The 20,323-nt window shown below is 45.5% G+C and overlaps 2 protein-coding genes across 5 annotated transcripts in view; one reads left to right on the forward strand and one right to left on the reverse strand.

Moving 5' to 3' along the window:
- LOC135909338 (ubiquitin carboxyl-terminal hydrolase 11-like) overlaps positions 1 to 20,323 on the reverse strand; it is a 227,289-nt gene that overhangs the window by 91,337 nt on the left and 115,629 nt on the right. For all 4 annotated transcript variants that reach the window (XM_065441279.2, XM_065441275.2, XM_065441277.1 and 1 more), the window contains exon 11: positions 7,955 to 7,996. In XM_065441279.2, coding sequence (XP_065297351.1) covers positions 7,955 to 7,996 — 42 coding nt within the window. The remainder of the gene's footprint in view (positions 1 to 7,954; positions 7,997 to 20,323) is intronic.
- Positions 5,576 to 6,934, forward strand: LOC139055018 (piggyBac transposable element-derived protein 4-like). Its single transcript, XM_070532722.1, has one exon. It carries the CDS (start codon positions 5,576 to 5,578, stop codon positions 6,932 to 6,934), a length of 1,359 nt encoding a protein of 452 aa, XP_070388823.1.

The raw sequence follows: 20,323 nt of genomic DNA on the forward strand, positions 1-20,323 counted from the left end.
AGTTACAACCAATAATTGTTATAATCAGGGTGCATGAGAAAAATAAATCAAAATGGCGGATGGCATAGCTGTTCCGAGAAAACTATAATGGCGGGGAGGCTAGTTCTATTCCCCACCACCTTCCTCCATCCGGCTTCTAGTTGTGCTGACTTGTTAACTCTGCTTCCTGCGCACTCTTATCACGTGTTGCTAACAAGTCGCGACTGTCGGCGTTCAAGAATGGCATAGCTATAACAACTGCAAAGAGGGGTCACAGACGGCAAGTGACACATGAGCTCTGCCAAGGCATTGTTTCGGTAACCCCAAAAGATGCCTTTTAAAAAATGCCGGAACGTTGCCGCGGCAGCATCTCAGCTTGAGAAACCCAGAAGAAACGGTGGGACATGATTGCCACAAGCATGTTACCATGTACTTCCCACTGGCTTCCGTGAGAAAACCGCAGGTCCATCAGCCTTTTTTGCTTTAGGCGAAGCTTGCCGACATCCTTTTCCAAGGCATCCAGGTGCTCCACGCGGTGAAGTAGAAGGCCCCTCACGAAAACAAGCCCATGAAGGACTGATTCGTCTACGGGACCTCCCGTGGGGTAAATGTTTAGGCAGCCTGCCCTACTGTATTGGCGCTGCAGTTGTGGCCGTCACTGTCACTATCCGATGCAAGCACATTCGTGACGATCGCCTTCCCCATCAGTTAGAAGCACTTCGTTCCCAAATCTATAGCAGTGCACTTTCTTTTCACTGGCAACGTTGTGCATTGCCGATGATCAGCGGGCGGATCAGCCATCTTTCATTTCGGTGGCAAGTCGAACGAGGGTGAGAAACAATGTGGCCAGAAACAACTTCAACGCAAAAAACAAAGACAAGTATGAGCAACTTAATCCATTAGCATAACTGCGCAGAATGAGGGTCACAGAATAAAGAAACAACTGTGTGTGCTCAGCGAGCAATCTGGGAGTAGCGGCAGCGTTGTCAGCGCAGTTGGCGTAGTCCATTCGTGTTTTGCAGAGTGACGCGACAGAGCTATGGGCGCAGCCCATTCGTATTAAGAGGGGTGGAAGGGCAATGGGAGAGATGTGCAAAAGAAAAAAGAAAAATTGAAATGCAAGCCCTGCACCGTCACATGCTACCCCAACTGCTGCCGCACGCTTCTCTCCATGAGAGACGCACGCCAGCGTTGTGTGCATCTTTCCCGTTACCCTTCCACGCTTCTGAACACGAATGGGCTGTACCCATAGCTCTGCGCCGTATCACCCTGCAAAACATGAACGGACTGCACCAACTGTGCTGACAACGCTGCTGGCGCTGCTCCCAGATTGCTCGCGGGGCCCGCACAATTGTTTCTTTATTCTGTGACCCTCAGGCATAGACACGCAGCAGCCAGACTTTATCGTTATAACTGATAATGCAGCATGGAGACATTGTAGTAAGCAGGTTATTTCCCAATGGAAAACGTATAAAAGATGATGGTGAAGCAGCTTTTCATTGTTATACAGTCACCGACCGATAAATCCAGCACCGATAATCTAGACATGCTCAGCAATATGGACAGCTTCGTGGCACTGCCAATGGCCCCAAAGATTTATCGTGTAAGGGCAGCCAATATTTCGGACAGCTGGCAGCTCTAATTCGATTATCCAGACTCTGTCTATGACTGCAGCGTACGCCGACACTGCCACCATTACCTCCCCCAGCAACCTTGCCGAGACATGAAGTATGGCCTCAGAGATGAGAGACATCAAATGTATGGCTTTAGAGATTACACGCCATAGAGTTCCTCACTATGGGTACGTTCGATTCGCCTGCACCACTTCAACCAGTTCACAAGGTGCTGCACCCTGCCATTCGTTTCAGCAGTGCAGCAATCACGCCCGCAGCACCACCACGTTCGTTTCAAAAGGTGCAGGAAAGGTGCAGGGCTGGTTCATGATTTTGCTGCACCCGCTCTACTGTCGGTGCCGACTTGGTGCAGGCATACAGGTGCGAAGCAGCGACGCAGCAGACGATGCAGCACACGGGGGCGAGCACCGTAAAAAGCCCGCTTACACACGTGTGATGTGTCTACACAACTGTAGTGTGTATTTACGCCCCAGAAACCGATCCTACCTGCAGTTCAGAACATCTCAAACTTACGCACTCCATGCACATTAGTCTGAAATAGCATAACGTCTACACCGCGTCTGCACCTTTGCAGTCGTTTCGAGCGCTTCGCTGGGCCTGCACCTCCGGAATCGAGCTGCACAGTTTCTGAACTTCTCGTGAACCGCCGTGAACTGGTTCACAGTGGTGCAGGCGAATCGAACAGACCCTATATTACCTAGAGGGAAATCTGGCGCTGCTGCGCTGTGGTATGCATGGGAATGCCGGTGTATTGTAACTTCGGATTGGCATTGTTCTCAGAGAGCCAGGCAAGCACCGGTCCGTCTGTAACAATGATTTATTTTCTAATAAAACTGCACGTAAAAAGCTGTTTTAGCTTTATTATTACACTAAAACATGTTTTGTTTAACTATGAGAACTTGTTATTGCATGTACAATTATATGATACGTAAAAAGTATCAGCGGGCCGCTAAAGTTGGAGGACAGATGACAAAATTTGCGATTGCTTTGAAACAGTTTGTTGTCTGTTGTTGCTTTTCTTCCCTTCGTCATGCATTGTAGGTGAGTAAAGATGCAATTTGCATGAATGGAAACATTTTATGAAGATTTTACTTTAAGGATGCATTATTTGCGCAGCCATATCCACGTTTTGAATTAAGCCTCTTACAACACCAGCCAACACAAGCCTTGCAGACACATACAGTGAAATCTCGGTACAACGAACTTCAGGGGACCGCGGGAAAATGTTCGTTATTCTGAAAGGTCGTTATAGTGAAAGCCCAAAAATTAGCCATAACAATAGCATTTCAGTAACGCAAGCGTCCTACCTTTGAAACGGTACCTCCTTGAACTCGTTTCTCACACAATGCACACGTGATCGTCAGACAAGCCACATTTATTTGAAATAGTCCGTGATCGTCTTCTGACGGGTGCAGCACAGACTCTGCACCACGAACGATTCCAGACCGTCCGCATTCTTATGCACGCCTTCGGCCGCTGTGCCGCTTTTGGCTATAAATATGCGGAGTTTTCGCAAGCAGTCCAACGCATCTGTGGCCGACACGGACTCGTCGCGGTCTTCGGGTGCTGCCGTAACGTGCAGCAAGATTCTTGCTGGTGCTTAAAGATTTTCTCCTTATCTTTGAGAATCGTGGCGATCGTCGACCGCACCACTCCACGTTCTTTAGCCACGACGGTTTGTTTCTTCCCGTCTTCTATCTCGCGAAAAATCTCTACTCTCTCGCTCAAAGAAAACTGCTTTCGCTTCTTCGCCGTGCTTAGGGTTGTTGAGCTCATGGCAACGCGAACGCCGGCACGCACTTCTAACACAATAATATAACCAGAAGAAAAACAAGATGGACAGGCCTGATACGGGTGACAGCGCGCGAACAACTGAGAAAACAAGCAAGAAAAACGTGATGCGTCGTCACCTCCGCAACAGGAAAAAAAAAAAAGAAAAGGCCCACTTCAGCGTTAATTCCTACTTTTTTTTTTTTTTTCTTCTGCCGCACCGTCTCAGGTTTTACGAGCCCATGCTCCCCGCCTCTCCACTCACAAAAGTGCGTCGTTGCCTCCGCAACGGAGAAGGAAAAAAAAAAAAGTCTCCGCCCGCATCTTTCTCCTTCCGCGCCATCTCAGGTTTTTGCGGGAAGCAAGTTGCAAGGCGGCCCGCTCTTCGCGCTGCGTCGTCTGCTAGCTTACAGCTCCGACTGCCGTGACGGATACACGGAAATCTAAGAATCCTCGCATTTCGGGATATGAGTTCGTAGTACTGAGGTGTTGTTAAGATGACACGGAAATTAAATAACGATCGTTATTCTGAAATGTTCGTTATTCTGAAGTTCGTAGTAGTGAAATATTTTTACATTGAAACTATAAGCAGTCGGCACAAGATTTCATAAAAGTTCGTTAATCTGAAATGTTCGTTAATGTGGTGTTCGTTGTAACGGGGTTTGACTGTATACCGTCATTCCCATGACGGCACAGCACTTCTTAGTAAACTCCCATAGACGGTGGCGCCAGATTTCCCTCTAGGGTTATGGTGAGAAACTATGTTACACGCTAAGTGGTAATCCCTGAGGCGTTGCCTTGGTCACAGCACTGGGGCTTAGAGATTTAACTGCAAATGCCAATCTTGGAAGCTTTGCCAGAATTGTGAGACCGCAACAACATCGAGATCATCACATCTTCTTGTTTCTTGAGTTTGCTTTGCTGACAGCGTTCTGACACTCTGTGCTTGCTTGTTTAGTTTGCATTCCAGACAGCACTCTGCTGGCTCCAAGAAGTCTTTCTTGTGAAATTATCGACAGTCCGTGTCAAATGGCACCAACGGTGCCCTCGCAGACTGACTGCGAATGAGTCTTCGAGTCGCAGTCCAAATGAGCCCAACTCCACAACAAAAGAGCCTGAACTGCCGCCTACCACAATGAGCTCAAATGCGGACGTCATTGATAACCTGCTAGGCTGCAGTGTGCCGATTCCTGCCACCGTTACTTTTGAAGGCATTGCAGACATCGATAGCACGGTGTCATCACATGGCAAACTGAACGCTGACGAAACAATTTACCATGTTCTCCCACCGTCAAGCAGCGACTCTTAACTCGGATGATGACGATGTGCCATGTGCTCTGGAGCCCTCCACATGTGGATCTGACTCGAGCCTTCGCAGTCCTTGCATTGGCCTACAGCGAAACTCAAAACTGGCAGAAATACAGGCGGACTTGGCTGCACGTAAGCAGAAGTGCATGAAGCAATGCACCAACTACTTCTTCCTTGCGCAAGGGCCTTAACTCTTTCCTTACCGCACCATAGAGCATCGATCACTATGGATCGATGGTTTTGAATGCCCCGCCAAAAATAAAACTCCGCGCCTACGGACGTGTGGCGCCATCTGGCAAGTAATAGAAGAACTACTGCGCACTTTCTTTGTGTTTTTTTGCGTTTTAGCGCGAAGGCTCCTGCGAGAAAAAAAAAGCAGCGGCGAAGGTAGCGCGGAGTTCTCGCAACATGCCGCCGAAAACGCATCGCGCGCCGCTGAAAAAGAAGTCTTCACAAAGTGATTCCGCTGCTTCTGATGCTCATATTATCGATATGAGCAGTAGTGAGGAGTCCGTAGAGGACATTGCATCATCGGATTTCGACTCCAACAGTGATGATTCGTCTACACAGCCCGGACCTTCAACTGGCGTTGCAAGTAAAGCATAGTTTCGGATGTCAGTGTTGTTGTTATACGATGCGCGCGTGCTTTGTAAATGACCTGTTTACGTTTTTCTTTTAGGGTGTCAACTACATACGGAGGCGATATTTTGCCAAACACGCTGTGCTGAGTCAGGTTTTCACCGAATCGCGCACCTGGCGTACACCTGGACGTGACGCGCCGGAGTGAGACGCGGAGGTTTCTTGGTGCACTGGACATGTTTATGATGTTTTTTACGGCTGACATGATTTCCGCTTTCTGTGCACACACGAACAAGTATGCGTGGATGAAAATTTTTGAGAAACCAAGCTATGCTCAGCCAGATGGCTCCTGGCTAGAGGTCACACCCCCTGAGATGTTGCGCTTCATTGCGCTATTGATTTACATGGGCATCGTGCAACTTCCTAGACTCCACTTGTATTGGAACACTGGAACACTCTACGGCGGTCTACTTCCAGGGAAGATCATGAGCAGGAAGCGTTTCTTCTCCCTGCTTGCTTTTTTGCATGTCTCTGACCCTGAGGATGACAGTGCTGCTTCAGCTGGCAAACTGCGGAAGGTACTCCCACTTCTTCGAGAGATCAACGAGGCGCCGGCACGATTTTTTCAGCCACGGGAAGCCATTTCAGTCGATGAAAGGATGGTGAAATCCAAAGCACACTCGGGAGTCAGGCAATATATTCGGGACAAGGTGACGAAGTGGGGCTATAAATTGTGGGTTTTAGCTGAGTCAGAAACTGGATACACCTTACAGTTCTTCGTGTACACGGGCAAGCGGGAGACACCGGGACCACATGGATTGGCTTTTGATGTAGTGGGTAAGCTTTGTGATAAATATTTAGGACAGGGATACAAAATTTACATGGACAATTTTTATACTTCGAAGCACCTTTTCGAACACCTTCTTCAGTGCAAAACGCTGGCATGTGGAACAACGAGAAAAGATCGTCGAGGCTTCCCTGGCGATCTGAAAGATTCAAAATTGGAAAAGAAAGCTGAACGTGGAGACATTCGTTGGATGAGGGAAGGAAACGTTTTGTTTCTTCAGTGGAAGGACAGTAAGGCTGTAAGTCTTATGAGCACCATCCATACAGCCAATGAACTTGTGCCTGCAAAGAGACGTACAAAAGTGGGCAACAAGTGGAGCGAGAGGACCATAAGAAAGCCCTTGTTGGTACATGAGTACAATGCAGGTATGCTGGGCGTTGACAAATCTGACCAGATTATTGGAACGTACAAAGTGCTTCGTAAATGTGTGCACTGGTGGAAAACACTCTTTTTCCACTGCATAGATATTGCTTGTGTAAATAGTTTTATTCTATTTCAAGAGCTTAGGAAAGGGCACACCGATATTGCTGAGCTACGTCTGAGTGCCCGATTTGACCAACTTTCATTCCGAGAGATGCTCATCAAGCAAATTTTGAATCTTGATGATGATCAACCGGCCAGCATCTCTTATCTGCCACCCGACTGGGTTCGCCACAAGCCTGAGAAAGTTGACAATAGAAGGAACTGTAAGCAGTGCTATGAGAAAACCAAGAAAGAAGTGAAGACAAATGTTTTTTGCAGCACCTGTGAAACGCACCTTTGTTTTACGACTACGCGCAACTGTTTCACCGATTGGCACATGCGTCATGGGCGCTGAGTTCAAAGGTCGCTAGAAAATATAATTTTTTACCTAGAGTGCTCAGATTTTCAGCAAGTGTACTTGAGTTCACGGACAATCATTGGTATATCCCAGTTTTTTTTTCTTCTATGTGTGGTGAAGTGTAGTGTCAATTTAGTGTCTTCGCATGTATGTTTTCCCTACTTTTCTTCAGCTTTCAGAGATAAAATATAAAAAAATGTCGCAGTGATTACTTTGTGTGTTATTACATTAAAAAGGCAAAACAATCAGCTACATTTTCATATATAACAATCCATTGTACAGCAAAATTTTCCCAAGAAAAAAAAATAATATGTAGACACATAGCAAAAACGGCCGTTTTCTGCGGTAAGGAAAGAGTTAAAACGTAAATAAAATGATCTTTTTTTTTAGATACATTCGTTTTCTTCTTTTTTTTCTGACATTCGATAGTTCGAACTTATTTACGTTCCTCGTGGAGTCCGAATTATCGGTCGTCAACTGTAACCAATATATTGTTAAAACTGGTATCATTATAAGTGGGTTCAACAGTATACAAGAAAACATTTCGTTACGCCGGAACTCAAACCAACAAACACGCCCTTTTCCAGAAGAACCAAAAAGCTCGACTTTGTGCATAGCGTTAACCACCGGCGTTTCCAAGAAAACGTCACGTTTGCATAAGCTGCAGTTGCCGGAAAGCGTGAGAAGCAGTCGGGGATCTTTGAATGTTATTGCGTTCCACTCTTAGAGGCAAAGCATAAGCGTCCTCTGAATTTTTGGCTTTTTGCAGTGCTCAGTTGCTATGATATTGCTTGATTTTTGTTTATTTATTTTATTTCACTGTGACGTCTCCCTTACCAAATGCCTTGTACGAGGCCTGAAAGAAATTTTTAAATAAGTAAAAATAAATACAGCCATGGCATTGCATACACATATTGTCTGCTCTAATCATGCAAGTGACTTGAGCTTTTGGCACCAGGCATACACTTCAATGGTCAACATTTGCATCGGAAAGTCAATGAAGAAAATGTAGCTCACCGGGCACATCAACGAATCACTGCCATAGTGCTTGCATGAGATCTGTTTGGAGGAACACAAGCAGAAACAAGGGCACATAATCAGCAGATAGATCAAGAGCTAGCAATCTTGTATAAATTCCTCATCATAACAAAGGGTAAGTCTTTCCCTACTGCACCCATTAGGCATCGTTAGCCTGCTATAGTTTGTTTAAAACAGCACTTTTAAGACCTTCCACGCCACTCACAGACACATTATGCTATTGGACGTGAAGGAGGAGAACTAATAATAAGGGTTGATTGTTTTTATGCTTGAGTCTTACCACTATCTGCACAGCATGGATTTCACGTGTTCATGGTTATACAAGCAGACTGTTTCGATGATTCCACGGGAGCACTCAAGTGAGATATCAGAAGATGCCATAACTGAAAATTTGCCTCCCTGGTCAGTCAAGAGCATATTCCTTTTAATTTTGTGCTATCTTTTAGTGTCACCACCATTTTTACTAGTATCAACCTCACACCCAAATACACAATTAAACCGTATGCTGCATCGCCTGTTGTTGTGTCGAGTCTGAATAGCCAACACAGTGCTTTTCAATTAATTAAAACAGCACATTGACACAATATTAACAGTTTGAAAGCAAATACAAAGCATGGCATTAAATAATTCTTGTAAACCACTTGCTATATCGAAATCATTTTCAAAGCAGAGAAAACTAGTGAAGGAACATGAACATATATTGACCCATTTCATGCAAAAGAAGAAAAAGAGAACAAGCACTCGCTAGCACCACTAGCAAAAAAAGAAAAAAAAGAAACATGAAGGTTTCAGAATTGACCACAATGCATGACACAGCTGGGGTAAAGTGAATCTTCATTAGTTGCAGACATCAGGCCTTCGAAGTTAGGCGTTTCCCATTAACACGAAGTGGAATTCAAAACGAGGTTCAATGCCCTGTCAAAGGTCTTAATGCTCCCAGAAACCAGGTTGCACAGTCAACATGCAAATAGCTGAGGCGAGTGTACACCAAACGGTCTATGCTGCAGGTCGCATTTTAGTGCCATCGATAGGTAGAGCAACAGCCAATTCCATGCAACGCATGGAAGATTGCGTAACGCTTTTTTGAAGGCACCGTCACCTGCTTTTTAATACGGAGCCCATTGTTCAAAGTGTCTAAGTACAATGAGCGCTTCACAACTTCGCCATGTTCACCATTCGTCATGTTTTATGCCAGTGCCCGCAGTGCACTGTGCCGAGACTGTGCTGAACCAGTTGGACGACCAGCCTCTGTTGGAAGAAAGAATTTTACAATGTCGGCGTGACTTAACATCGCATCAGAAGGCCATGCAAGCACTACTGCGCTTCTTGAGATCAACCGGCCAGAATGAGTGCCTGTGACTGGAACATCTTTTCTTTTACCTGGCTTCTTCTTTCTTCCTTTTTTTTTTTTTACTCTATTACTTTTACTCTCCTTTCCCTCTTTGTCATCTCTACAAACCCTATATCCCCCAGCCCAGTGCAGGGTAGCAAACTGGAAACTCGCCTCTGGTTAACCTTCCTACCTTTCCTCTCTCTCTCTCTTCACAGCTTCGCTCCGCAGTCTCTGGCTTACCTTTTCGTATCTTTTTTTTCAAAGGGGGCCATCCCGTTGCATCAGTAACAACCTAATGTTTATTGTACCTTCTGGACTGTAGACGAGGCGAAAAAGTTTAAACGACCCACAGTGGTAGCTTAGTGGCTATATGGTGTTGGGCAGCTAAGCACTAGGCCGTGGGATCGAATCCCAGCCACGGCAGCTGAATTTCAACGGAGGCGAAATGCGAAAACACTCATGTACTTAGAATTAGGTGCACGTTAAAAAACCCCAGGTGGCCCAGATTTCTGGAGTCCCCTACTACAGCGTCCCCATAATCTAATAATCTAATCTAAGTTCAAACCTGGAAGCATTCACTAAAGGCACAGCGACATCAAGAAATAAATAAAAACACAGAAATCACTCTAAAACTACAGTAAACAAAGCATGATTGCTTATCTTCTCTGTCAAACAGCCACAATCCACCGCCGCCGCCGCTCTTGCTCGTGAAGCAGTACCGGAAACTAAGTGCATGCCTGGTGAGTTTTTGTACGTTTTAGGGGGTATGCAGCAACTGAAGTAGTCAAATTTTCAAAATTTTCTATTTTCTGATTTATTTATTTTTTTCGCTATCCACAGACCCTTATTCACCTCATGGTGAAATATTATTAAAGATACGTTGTAGAAATCGAGAAAACAGCACTTTCATAGAGTGCTATCATAAAATATTGTGAAAAAAATCGAGCTTCGGAAGGCCCCATCGCACCGCGGATCGCCTGGCTGTGTTCTAACAATCCGTCTTTTTCATGGCACGACGGCGCATGCGCCCTTCCCTAGCAGATTAAGTCGCAAAACGTTTTGAAAAGGATGCGCAGGTGGCAGTGCAGCCTGATATCGAGGGAAATTCCCCTGAAAAAAAAAAAAAGAAAGAAAATGTGCCACTGTAAAACAGAAAGCGGCCAGTGCTTCGCCAGGTCTTCACCGTGAACCCCGTAGTTACCGTCTTGCACTGATAGCAGATTTATTGATGAGCCCCTGCGTTACACTTGGGTGACACTTTACAAACATCCTGTTGCTGACGAAGTTTTCTTGAAGGGTCGGCTCTTTCTTGCTGGTGGCAGCAGCGCGTCTGAATTCCCATACTCGTTTAATGCGCAGCAACACTTGGTCGATACGAGACCGACCAGATGCTGACGCCAACTATTCTCCACAGTGTGTTGCCGAGATAATTTTCTCCTAATAGGCCAACAACGACACAACCGAAGGGCGCGAGTTGTCGCCGCGTGACAGGCTTTCTTGATGACGGCATCAACAAAATCAGCCTGCGAACCACGATCGCCTGACCGAACCTTACGCGATCAGCCGTCGAACCAACAACGCGATAACCGTAGTGACTTGAGTCTAAACATGCCTTTGAAGTTGAAATGCCCAAGCTTCAGTCCTGTCAAGCCATGCACATGAAGCATGACCGAATGTTGATCCTGTTTATATAGCGAAGGTTGGGTTAGGCCTGGCCCATGGAGTTCGTGCACCAATGAGCAGTTACAACGACGGAAACTACTACTAGAGTTCAGCTGTGGCAATATAGCGATCAGATATCAGCTACTGCTCGCTTTGCATGGCGCGTCCACAATAAGCAACAAGCGGCAACACAGCGCTGTGCCATGTGTATGTAGGTCACCATTCCTGAAGGCTGCCGGTCGCATTCACTACGTAGGTGGGTATGTCTGAACGTACTGTTAAGCTGACATTTTTTTTTTTTGATTCCAGAGAAGAACTGTTTACCTCTGAGCCAAATGAGAAACAAGAGACAATGCATTCAGTACAGCAGCGTAAACAACCTCCTTGCTCAGTTACCGACGGTGTCAGTGATGGCATCCATGTTTTCGCAAGAGAATTACACGGCCTCTAAGTGAGCACTCATGCCGAGCGCAGTTTTCTCTAATGATACTTTATGGCACACGTAAACTGGAAGCATGAAGTTAAAGAAAAATGAGAATCAGTAATAACAGCCTGTAATATATGCATCTGGATCCCAGTTGTCGTTGTATAAGTGACTCGGCCACTCATATTGACTGGCCTCAGGCTGGAACAATGCAGCTCATATGCGCAGATATGTATGTTTTGCCACGTTGTTTGCTCCGCGACAATAGAGTTGTGTTTTTTGCAAGCACTGCTCCAGGAGGGCACATGTAACCGGCCAATGGAGGCCTCACGAGAGCACCCGAGGTTATAGTAAAGCAGGCGGCGCAGGATCTCCAGGGCACGCAAGGGGTAGCGGGGTGATCAAAGCTGGAAGCAGGGCGGCCCTACATGTGCCAGGGGAGTATAAGATCGGCAGTCCGCTATTAGAGGCAAGAATTTGGAGTGGTGCCCTCTCGCGAGTGATGTCACGGCCAGGACGCCGCTCGCTCCGGCTTGCTCGGCTGGCGCACGCACTCGTTTTCTTGGTGCGTGCTTGGGGTATGGGTGGCTCGAGCCATACTTACAGAAGGTTATTTCAGATTATTTCTGTTGCCATGCGTGGAACGCGGTTTTTTCTTTGAAACCGCGTGAGTCATGAGAAGTCGCGACTTGCATATCGCAAGCAATGTAGCGCTGAAGGGGTCTATTGGTCTAGCAATGCATATATGCACCCTGTCTGTTCATAAATTTTGCTTAAAAATAATGTCTGCAAGTTCAACACGCGAAGTTATTTATGATGCTCCTCTAAACACTTAACATTCCCTTATTACTTAAGTATGAGAGACAGCATTTTATATGGAAGAAATACCTTGATATTTGGTGTCAACATTATAAATCCGTGTTAGAAGGACAATGCCCAGCGAAGCTTTCATCATAATTCTTATCACTCTGGTGCATTGTTTTAATCCAATGTGTAAACTATATCAAGGCCTAAATGGAAGAGATAGGCGCGCATTTTGTATGAAAAGGTTTCGTACTACTTTCACCGTTCTCTGAAATAGGCACCCAGAAACGCATTGGCTGTTAACACGACGGCGCATTGTGTATAGTGCATATATCCTTCCCGAATACCATAACGGCAATCACATGAAAGAAAATTTATTGTTTATTATCGAGAAGCAATCATATGCAAGCGATAAAATGTGTCATAGTGACCCTCAGTAGCTTTCATCGACGATATGGCACACCCCTCCTGCAACGGAAGCAACTGACTGTCGTTAGGGCGAGGCGCGCATTTTTTTTTCGAAACCCAGCAGTTAACTACAACTTCGAACTGAAACCACGAAGTAGCTCTTTACAGCTCTAATTACAATGCCCATCGCATACTCGAGGCACTACAGCGCAGCTTAGCCTGCATTGAAATGGAAAATGCAAACACATTCTGCCTCAACATGTCTCGATCCGGCGTTGTTTAATTACACAGATTGAGAACTATTTCCTTTGTCAGTGCATAAAACAAAACCTCGCATACCCGCCTCTTAAAGGAGACACCACAGGTCTCACATGAACACTTGACCTCCACTGGGGAACAATGATACCTTCAATGTGTGCAACACTACTAATGAATGGGCCTTCGGCTTCTTGCTGGCTGCAGCGAACCGGCCCAAAAGGCATAGTTCACTCAAATATTTGACCGGAGCAGCCTGTGTCAGTTCTCCAAACAGATTCATCATGTCTGTTTCTCAAGCAAGAAACACCAGTAAATTGCTCAAGTGAGCTGAACGTGTAGCACGGAAAGAGAATAAATATTGGTACAGTCCTTTCTGTGCACTGCAAACAGCTGTAAACCTCAATCAGCTTTGCTTCAAGTTACCGCCACTTAAGTTTAACCGGTGAGGAACAGCCTAATTTTGGGAACCAGTTAAAAACGGAAGTGGTGCTGGCCAAGTCTAAACTGCAGTGGTAGTTAAGTCCTCGTGTTACAGCCGAGGGTTTCTGTGAAGAAATAGACAAATTCAATATTATACCGTGAACTATTCGTCGTGAGCAAACATGTTTCAGCTGGTTAAAATCAAGATAAATGTTGTAGAAGTCATATATAGTCAGCTTTTAATTGTGACACGCATAGTGCACCATGGTGGGTATGGAATCTTAACTAGATTCTTATGTGCTGTGCTTTTGCGTCTATGCTTTTATTATTCACGTGAGCTATCACTGGAAAGTGTAGATCCGCGCATGAAAAACCCGTAATGGGCTGGTCTGAGCTCCCTCGAGTTGCACTATAGCGTTGCCTTCGTGAAATGTATTGTCATCTAGGAAATAAGCTCCTTGACTACATTTTCGCGAATGAAGACATCGTAAAATATATATTTCAGAGGCCTGTCATAAGTATACAAGCATTGGGAACAAGAGCGAACAAACGGAAACACTGCAGAAGGGGTCTGGACACTGCCCGAACTGCAGCAGACGACAGCCGCAAGTCCGTGCCCTGACGTCACACGAGCGGCGCTCGCAGCGCCCCTCTAGGTCGTTCTCGGGGCTAATCGCGGACAGCCTGTTTTTTATGTAAACACTCCTTGGCACGCTTCAGCCCCCATGGTCCCAACCCACAGACTAATCCGGGCTCTAGCTTTCATGTCCCCGTTGCCGCTTTGATGTGCTAGAGGCCCCACCAATAACGCGAAGCGATGACACGCTGTTTTAATTAGTAAAAAACACGATTGAATAAGTATAATTACGTCCAGCCGCCAACTTGCGATGCTAAGTTCAGCACTACCATGCCCCGCGACTTCTGCCAGCACGCCTAGGGACAAACACATACGACACACGCTGAGAATCTCCTCCGTAGTGTCTAGGCAGAGTCGTATATTCAAGAAGCAAAAGTCCCCACATTACCTCTCTCGCACCCGCTCTTACTCGCGCAGACATTCGTCATCTCCACAAGTGCCTCGCCCTGCTGTACCTACTAGTAACTGTAAATATGCTGCTCAGCTATCGGATGACACAGCACCGCCATCTTGGTATCGTCATAAAGAGGAGAGATCGGAGCTAAAGATAGCCGGAGCGACGCATTTCTCTACCGAAAAATAAACTAGCAAACGCAAGTGAAAAAAAGGCAAACACGGCATTGGACTGGGCATCGCAGTCACGTGAACAGGGCACGCTCCTATTGGCTGTTGTAGATTTGAAGTCCTAATGAACCTCTCGCGCGCACACTTGCGCAGCAGCGAGCTGCACGTTCCGAGCAACAAGATTGATGATCGTGGCAGCTTGCACACATTTTCTGTGATGAGCCCCAAAGGAATGAAGTTCCGAATGGCCCATGTGTACAGAAGACCACGAAAGGCATGGTAAGGAGGGAGAAAACTACTCATAAAAGCGAATGCCGCTGAGCTTGTTGACGAGGCACGACCGGCACACATGGGTGACTGGGAAAGCACGCTCGCATGCGCTGCTGATGACGCGACCACAGAACACCTACGCAACTGTGGGCTATGGTGAAGGTGAAACCACGAGCGATGGTGAAGGCACGACCGCGAGGGATGGTGACGTTACATGCGCATGTGGTCGTGGATGGCAACGCGACATTGGTGGAGCACAAGTTTTCGCGTCAAATATTCAACTGCGGATTTCAGCTCCAACTCTCACTAATAAAGAGGTTGCACTACGAGAGAAAAGAGCGGAAGTTTTGAATGCAGTGTCACCTGCCTCTGCATGACGGATGGATGCACGATTATCAAAAAGGCAACTAAGGTGCACAAAACTGCTGCAAGAATGCAAAAACATCAAAATGTAAAGAAAGTGTGTCTTCACAGGCAAAGGACTACATCCCAGCCGGGTTTTAGGTGCTCAAAATAAAGATTTAAATGTTTACAATAAATGAAACTTTGAGCTTCGTTCTCTCAGCTTTCATTCCTTGTGCAGTTGCTTTCAGTCATCCCAGTGCCATTTCACAATGAATGAAGACAAAATCATTCGGTTTTTTTGCACTTAATCCTGAAACATTGATGAGTGCAATAAACCTTTCTATTTTTACCTGCACCTCATAAAATATTTATAGTGGTTTTTTAGCAAAAGTCGTTAGTAAGACAATATGCATAGGAAAGCTAAAAATATATTTTTATGCTCACTTTGGCATTTTAAAAATAAATCAATAGCTTTATTGCACAGAATGGGCCTTTGTGAACATGCGGGTGTGAAAATCTTGGCAAACTCATGTGTAATTAATTAATTAATTTGGGGATGACCATTAGAGGCTGTCAATTGTTGTAACTCGAAAACTATAATATGTAGCACAAAATTAATTTCAATTATGATATCAGCATAACAAATCGCACATGCATGCCAAATTTCACCAATTTATTCCCCTAAATAAAAAAAAGTTTTCATTGCCACGTCCCCCCTTAAAACACCCAACTACGCAACAGTTGTTTCAAGACATTGCTGAAGGCTGACAGACGCGTTAAATCACCATCAACAATGCAAGCAGGACAGCACGCTTATCAGCCCTTACGGAAACAGTGCTCGCCTGAGCCTGCTCACGCTTCGCAGCCTTGGCAACAGGCGGCATTGTCGGCGTTTTGCACATGGCATATACTTTTGTTTTCTAAGCAGTTACCTTTTTGCCACCACGCAGTGATTTTTTAATGCGCTCCTAAGTTTTGTGATCGTCAAAGTAGAAAGCGAAAATGGCCGCCTACTATCAATGGTTTGAAAAGCCACTTTCGTGACCTTCCGCGCCGTTTGCAGACAGTCTGCGCCATAGGAAGTGAAGGGGGAGAACTACATTTTTGTTTTCTAAGCAGTTCGCTTTTTCCCCACAAGGCATGAATTTGTCAACGTACTCCAAAGTTTCGCGATTGTCAATGTAGAAAGCATGAATGGCCGCCTCCGGGAGCAGCATGCGCGCTTCGAAATATCTCGCGATTCCACACACTTAGAAATATCTCGCAATTTCACTGCGTCTGCGGCTGATTTTGATCGAGCAGCAGCGAGTCTGAGGATGCTGCCTTTTCGTCGGACTATGACTCTGAGAGTGACGACGACGCAAGCCAGCCCAGAACATCAGCAGCTGCAGCCTGGCACGCCAAACTATACTGTTTGCACTTTAATTTTTGTACGTAGTGGAATACCTGTTCAATTAAAAATTTAGATTTTGTTTTTTTGAGATAGTGCCTATTAGACCGCAATACATTTTGTATATCCCATAATCTTTGTTACACATTTTTCTTAGTAGATACAACCATGTCTTTACAAAATTCGTTCAGTTTTATCCTACAACTTTGATTCTAAGAGAAGGGGAACCGAGAGGCTCGATTTGTTAACCATGACCATATAACAGGGTTCGTACAGGGTTCGGAAAAGGATTCGTACAGGGTTCAAGGATGCAAAAAGGCAGAATTCAAGCAGTGTTAGCGTAATTTTATTTCCTCACATGACTTAGTAAAGGAGCCCTATTTTCGCATTAATTTCTCTGCATTAATTTCTCTCTCAAGAGCTGTTATTTCTGTTTCTTTTTCTTTGGCTGCTCGACGGAAACTGTTGGCCTTGACAAGACAAGTCAGGTCATTTTTTGCTTTGGCGTCTTCCGAAAAGCGATCCATTGACTCTTGCAAGCACTTCAGAGCTTTTGGAACTCTGTCTTCTTCTCTTGCATGCTCTGTAGCTCCAGCTTGAGTTCTTTCCTCTTCAAGGTTACCTGCTGTGCTACAGCTTGCTTCTTCTGTTCGTCCATGCGTAACGCATACCTATGCATGGCTTGGAGCACTGATGACTTCAGTTCTTTCAACAGTAGAACGTTAAGCAGCCCACCGTGGGTTTTCACGGCCTCACAGATGACTCGTAGTGAGATATAGGAGAACTCTGCCATATTTTCAACTGCGATCTGCTCGTTTACACTGAAACCTCTTTCTACTGAAGCTTGCCCATGCCTAAGCAAGAGAAGGACCTTCAGTACTTCCCATAACATCGAGAACGCCGGGTCATGCTTCTAAGGGCACATGAAGAGAACATCAAGGCGTTCATGGTCTCTTTCATAGTTTCGCAGTTCATCCTGTTTTGCCCGGCGTTCTGCCTCTTTTACGTTCTTGTCCCAATCCACGATACATTCAGGGTCTGCAGATGCGCTGGGTAATGAGACGAGCCGTTTCTTTGCGCGTCTCTGTCTGGGAAATCGCGCTTTTGCGACCTATTTAAAGTTTCTTTAGACAGGACGAGCGCACACATATGACGCGAAACACCCACTCAGAAGAAGAAAAGACTGCAACGAAAGCAGCAGCAAGGCGCGAAATGAATTATGCATTACAATCGACGAGTACAATCAATGCATCACAAACGAACGCGAGTCGAATGCCGCACAGTTTAGCATGGTGCCGACAGGCATCGCCGTCTGGCGGCCTGCAGCGGCAGGCATCACTACCCGTGCCACGGTCCCGCGTTAGAGACGCTCGGTGGACAGCACATTAGAGTATAGTCTAGGCACTATATGCCAACCGACCGAGCGATATGCCTTGCATTGGATTGGATTAAATTTCTAATGCATATTAGTTGCCAGACGACGTAGGGGCTGCAGGATTTAAAACCGCAACTTCCTGATGCTGCCCTTTAGTCAACACACCTTGTTTTCATGGGCATTCGTAAGTGACAGGGCCTTTAATATCAGCGTGGCTTGCGGAGGTACATCGTTAATTTTCTCTAGCAGAACAAATCCCACAGGATTTTGAAGGATTACAAGGAGCTCACAGGTATTCAAGTAGTTTCAAGGGCCCTTGAACTTATAATGTCAATATCAAGGATATTCAAGGATTTCAAGGAGCTGTGCGAACTCTGACATAAAGCCAACAGACAACGAAGCCAACGAAGGCATTTGGGAAATTAACTGTGGTTGAAATTGTTGAAACTGCAAGCAAATACACGCAAAGTGCCTCGAGCAACCAGTTGCGCCGCAATTTTGCGTGTGTTTGCGGGTTTCTTTCATACTTGGATAAAACACTTTTGTGTAGCACGTATTGAGCAACAGAAAGCTGTATCGGGAGTTCTTCATGTTGCCCTACAATTTTCTCATTCACACTTTTCGTCTAATTATAATGTATCAGTTAAATAATTAAGCTAATTATCTAATCAGACAGAATTAAGAAGATAATCTGAGTATCTCCAAGTGACAGCAAACAACACTACCTTGGTTCTGTGTCCAGCTACATGGCATTTGCATATTTTTAATGTTTGGCTCAAGTTACGTTGGACGCCCTGTATAGAGACAACTGAGGACAAGTTGCATGGGAAGGCCACAAAGGTAATGAAGTGGTGAGAATTCCCGAAGGACTGAAGCAAGGATGTCCTCTGTCTCCATTGTTGTTCACGCTTTATGTTAAGGGCATAGACACACGACTGGAAAACAGCAAATTAGGGTTTGATTTGTTCTACATGCGTAACAAACAAATGGTGCAACAGAAGCTCCCCGGACTGATGTACGTGGACGACGTAGTGCCTACTAGCGCACAATAAAAAAGAGCATTATGGGTACTTGCAAATATTTGTGGCAACGCAGGCGACAAATCTAGGCCTCAAGTTTAGCATAGAGAAATCAGGAATTATGATCTTTAATAAAGAGATGAGTAATTAAGGGGTGCCAATCAAACGAGTCATACCCATAGTCAAGCAATATTAATACATTGACGTATAAATAAACTGAAGGAAAGGCTTACTCAAACACCCATGAAGAAAATTTGAAAGTAAAGTGGGAGCAGAATGCTGCAATAATGAAACACACAGCACTGTAGGGCCACAATAAGTATGAGGTGGTGCTTAGAATCTGGAAAGGAGTAATGGTGCCAGCGCTAATAAAGGAATTGGAAGGGGAAATTTGTGGGATAACACAAAGGGCAGTGCCTTGCTATTTGAGGCTCGAGCCAGTTGCCTAAAGACAGAAACAAACCGAAGCAAATATTCAGAAACAGATGAGCCATGTGTATGATGCAGTAAAAATTTGGAGCCCACTCAGCACATCCTAATGGAATGCGAAAATGAGAAGGTCGGTGCGAGCATCGGTCTCGTGCCTTCAAAAGTGCGTACTCGCCATCCCTTGATTTCATCGATAGCGAGCGCAGTTTTGTGCGCATTTGTTGCAAAACAAAGGGCAGTTTCATTTTGACTTGGCGCATGCAACATCCGCGTGCCTTCAGAACTGCAAGATCGCCGTCCAGGATCACGTTGATAGCGTGGCAAACAGTAGTTTCACTTTGACTCGGTGCAGATGAAGAGCACTGTCTACATCGCGATGGACGGATGATTTGTTGGCAATGAGTGCACTGGAAAAAAAAATAATGAAGATGTGCGCGCGGTATTGAAAAGCATGTCTCAGACAAAGACGCAACCGCAAAGGAAGTTGCGAGGCCTTCGCCGGTTCAAGCGCTAATCAGTCATGAGGTGACGAGAATTGCAGTTTCCGCACTGCTCGAGTGCAAAATAAAAACAGGATTTTCTTATTCATTTGGCAAATTAAAGCGCGTTGATGTAGTAAGCATTGTTTATTGTTTTCTTGATATCCTCGGTAATTTGGCATTCGGTTAATTCGGACATCTTTCTCGGTCCGGTAAAATTCAAATTAACGACGTTTTACTGTACTCAAAGTACAGTCGGCACTAATTCTAAGACCTTTTGTGATTAAATGTTATAAGTGTGATAAGACCTGAAAACTGTCATTCTTTCTTGGCATGCCTTGGTTGCGATGCTGTCTTGTCTTGGCTCGTAACAACTGCACCCAGCTTGGACCATGTGGGTTGCACGCTGCACGTTGCAATCAAAGTAGCTTGCTCAACACCACCACTAGCCCCAAATGTGTTGCATGCTACACCTAACCTCTCTGTTATGGAGGGGGAGGGGGTTCCTTGGTGCTTCGCAGAGCTTGGCAG

This window comes from Dermacentor albipictus, chromosome 1 (assembly GCF_038994185.2).
Source record: "Dermacentor albipictus isolate Rhodes 1998 colony chromosome 1, USDA_Dalb.pri_finalv2, whole genome shotgun sequence".
In the NCBI taxonomy this organism is placed as follows: Eukaryota; Metazoa; Arthropoda; class Arachnida; order Ixodida; family Ixodidae; genus Dermacentor; species Dermacentor albipictus.

What these genes read in the sequence shown, in the direction of transcription:
- LOC139055018 (XM_070532722.1), top strand. Translation starts at nt 5,576, where the DNA reads ATGAAAATTTTTGAGAAACCAAGCTATGCTCAGCCAGATGGCTCCTGG.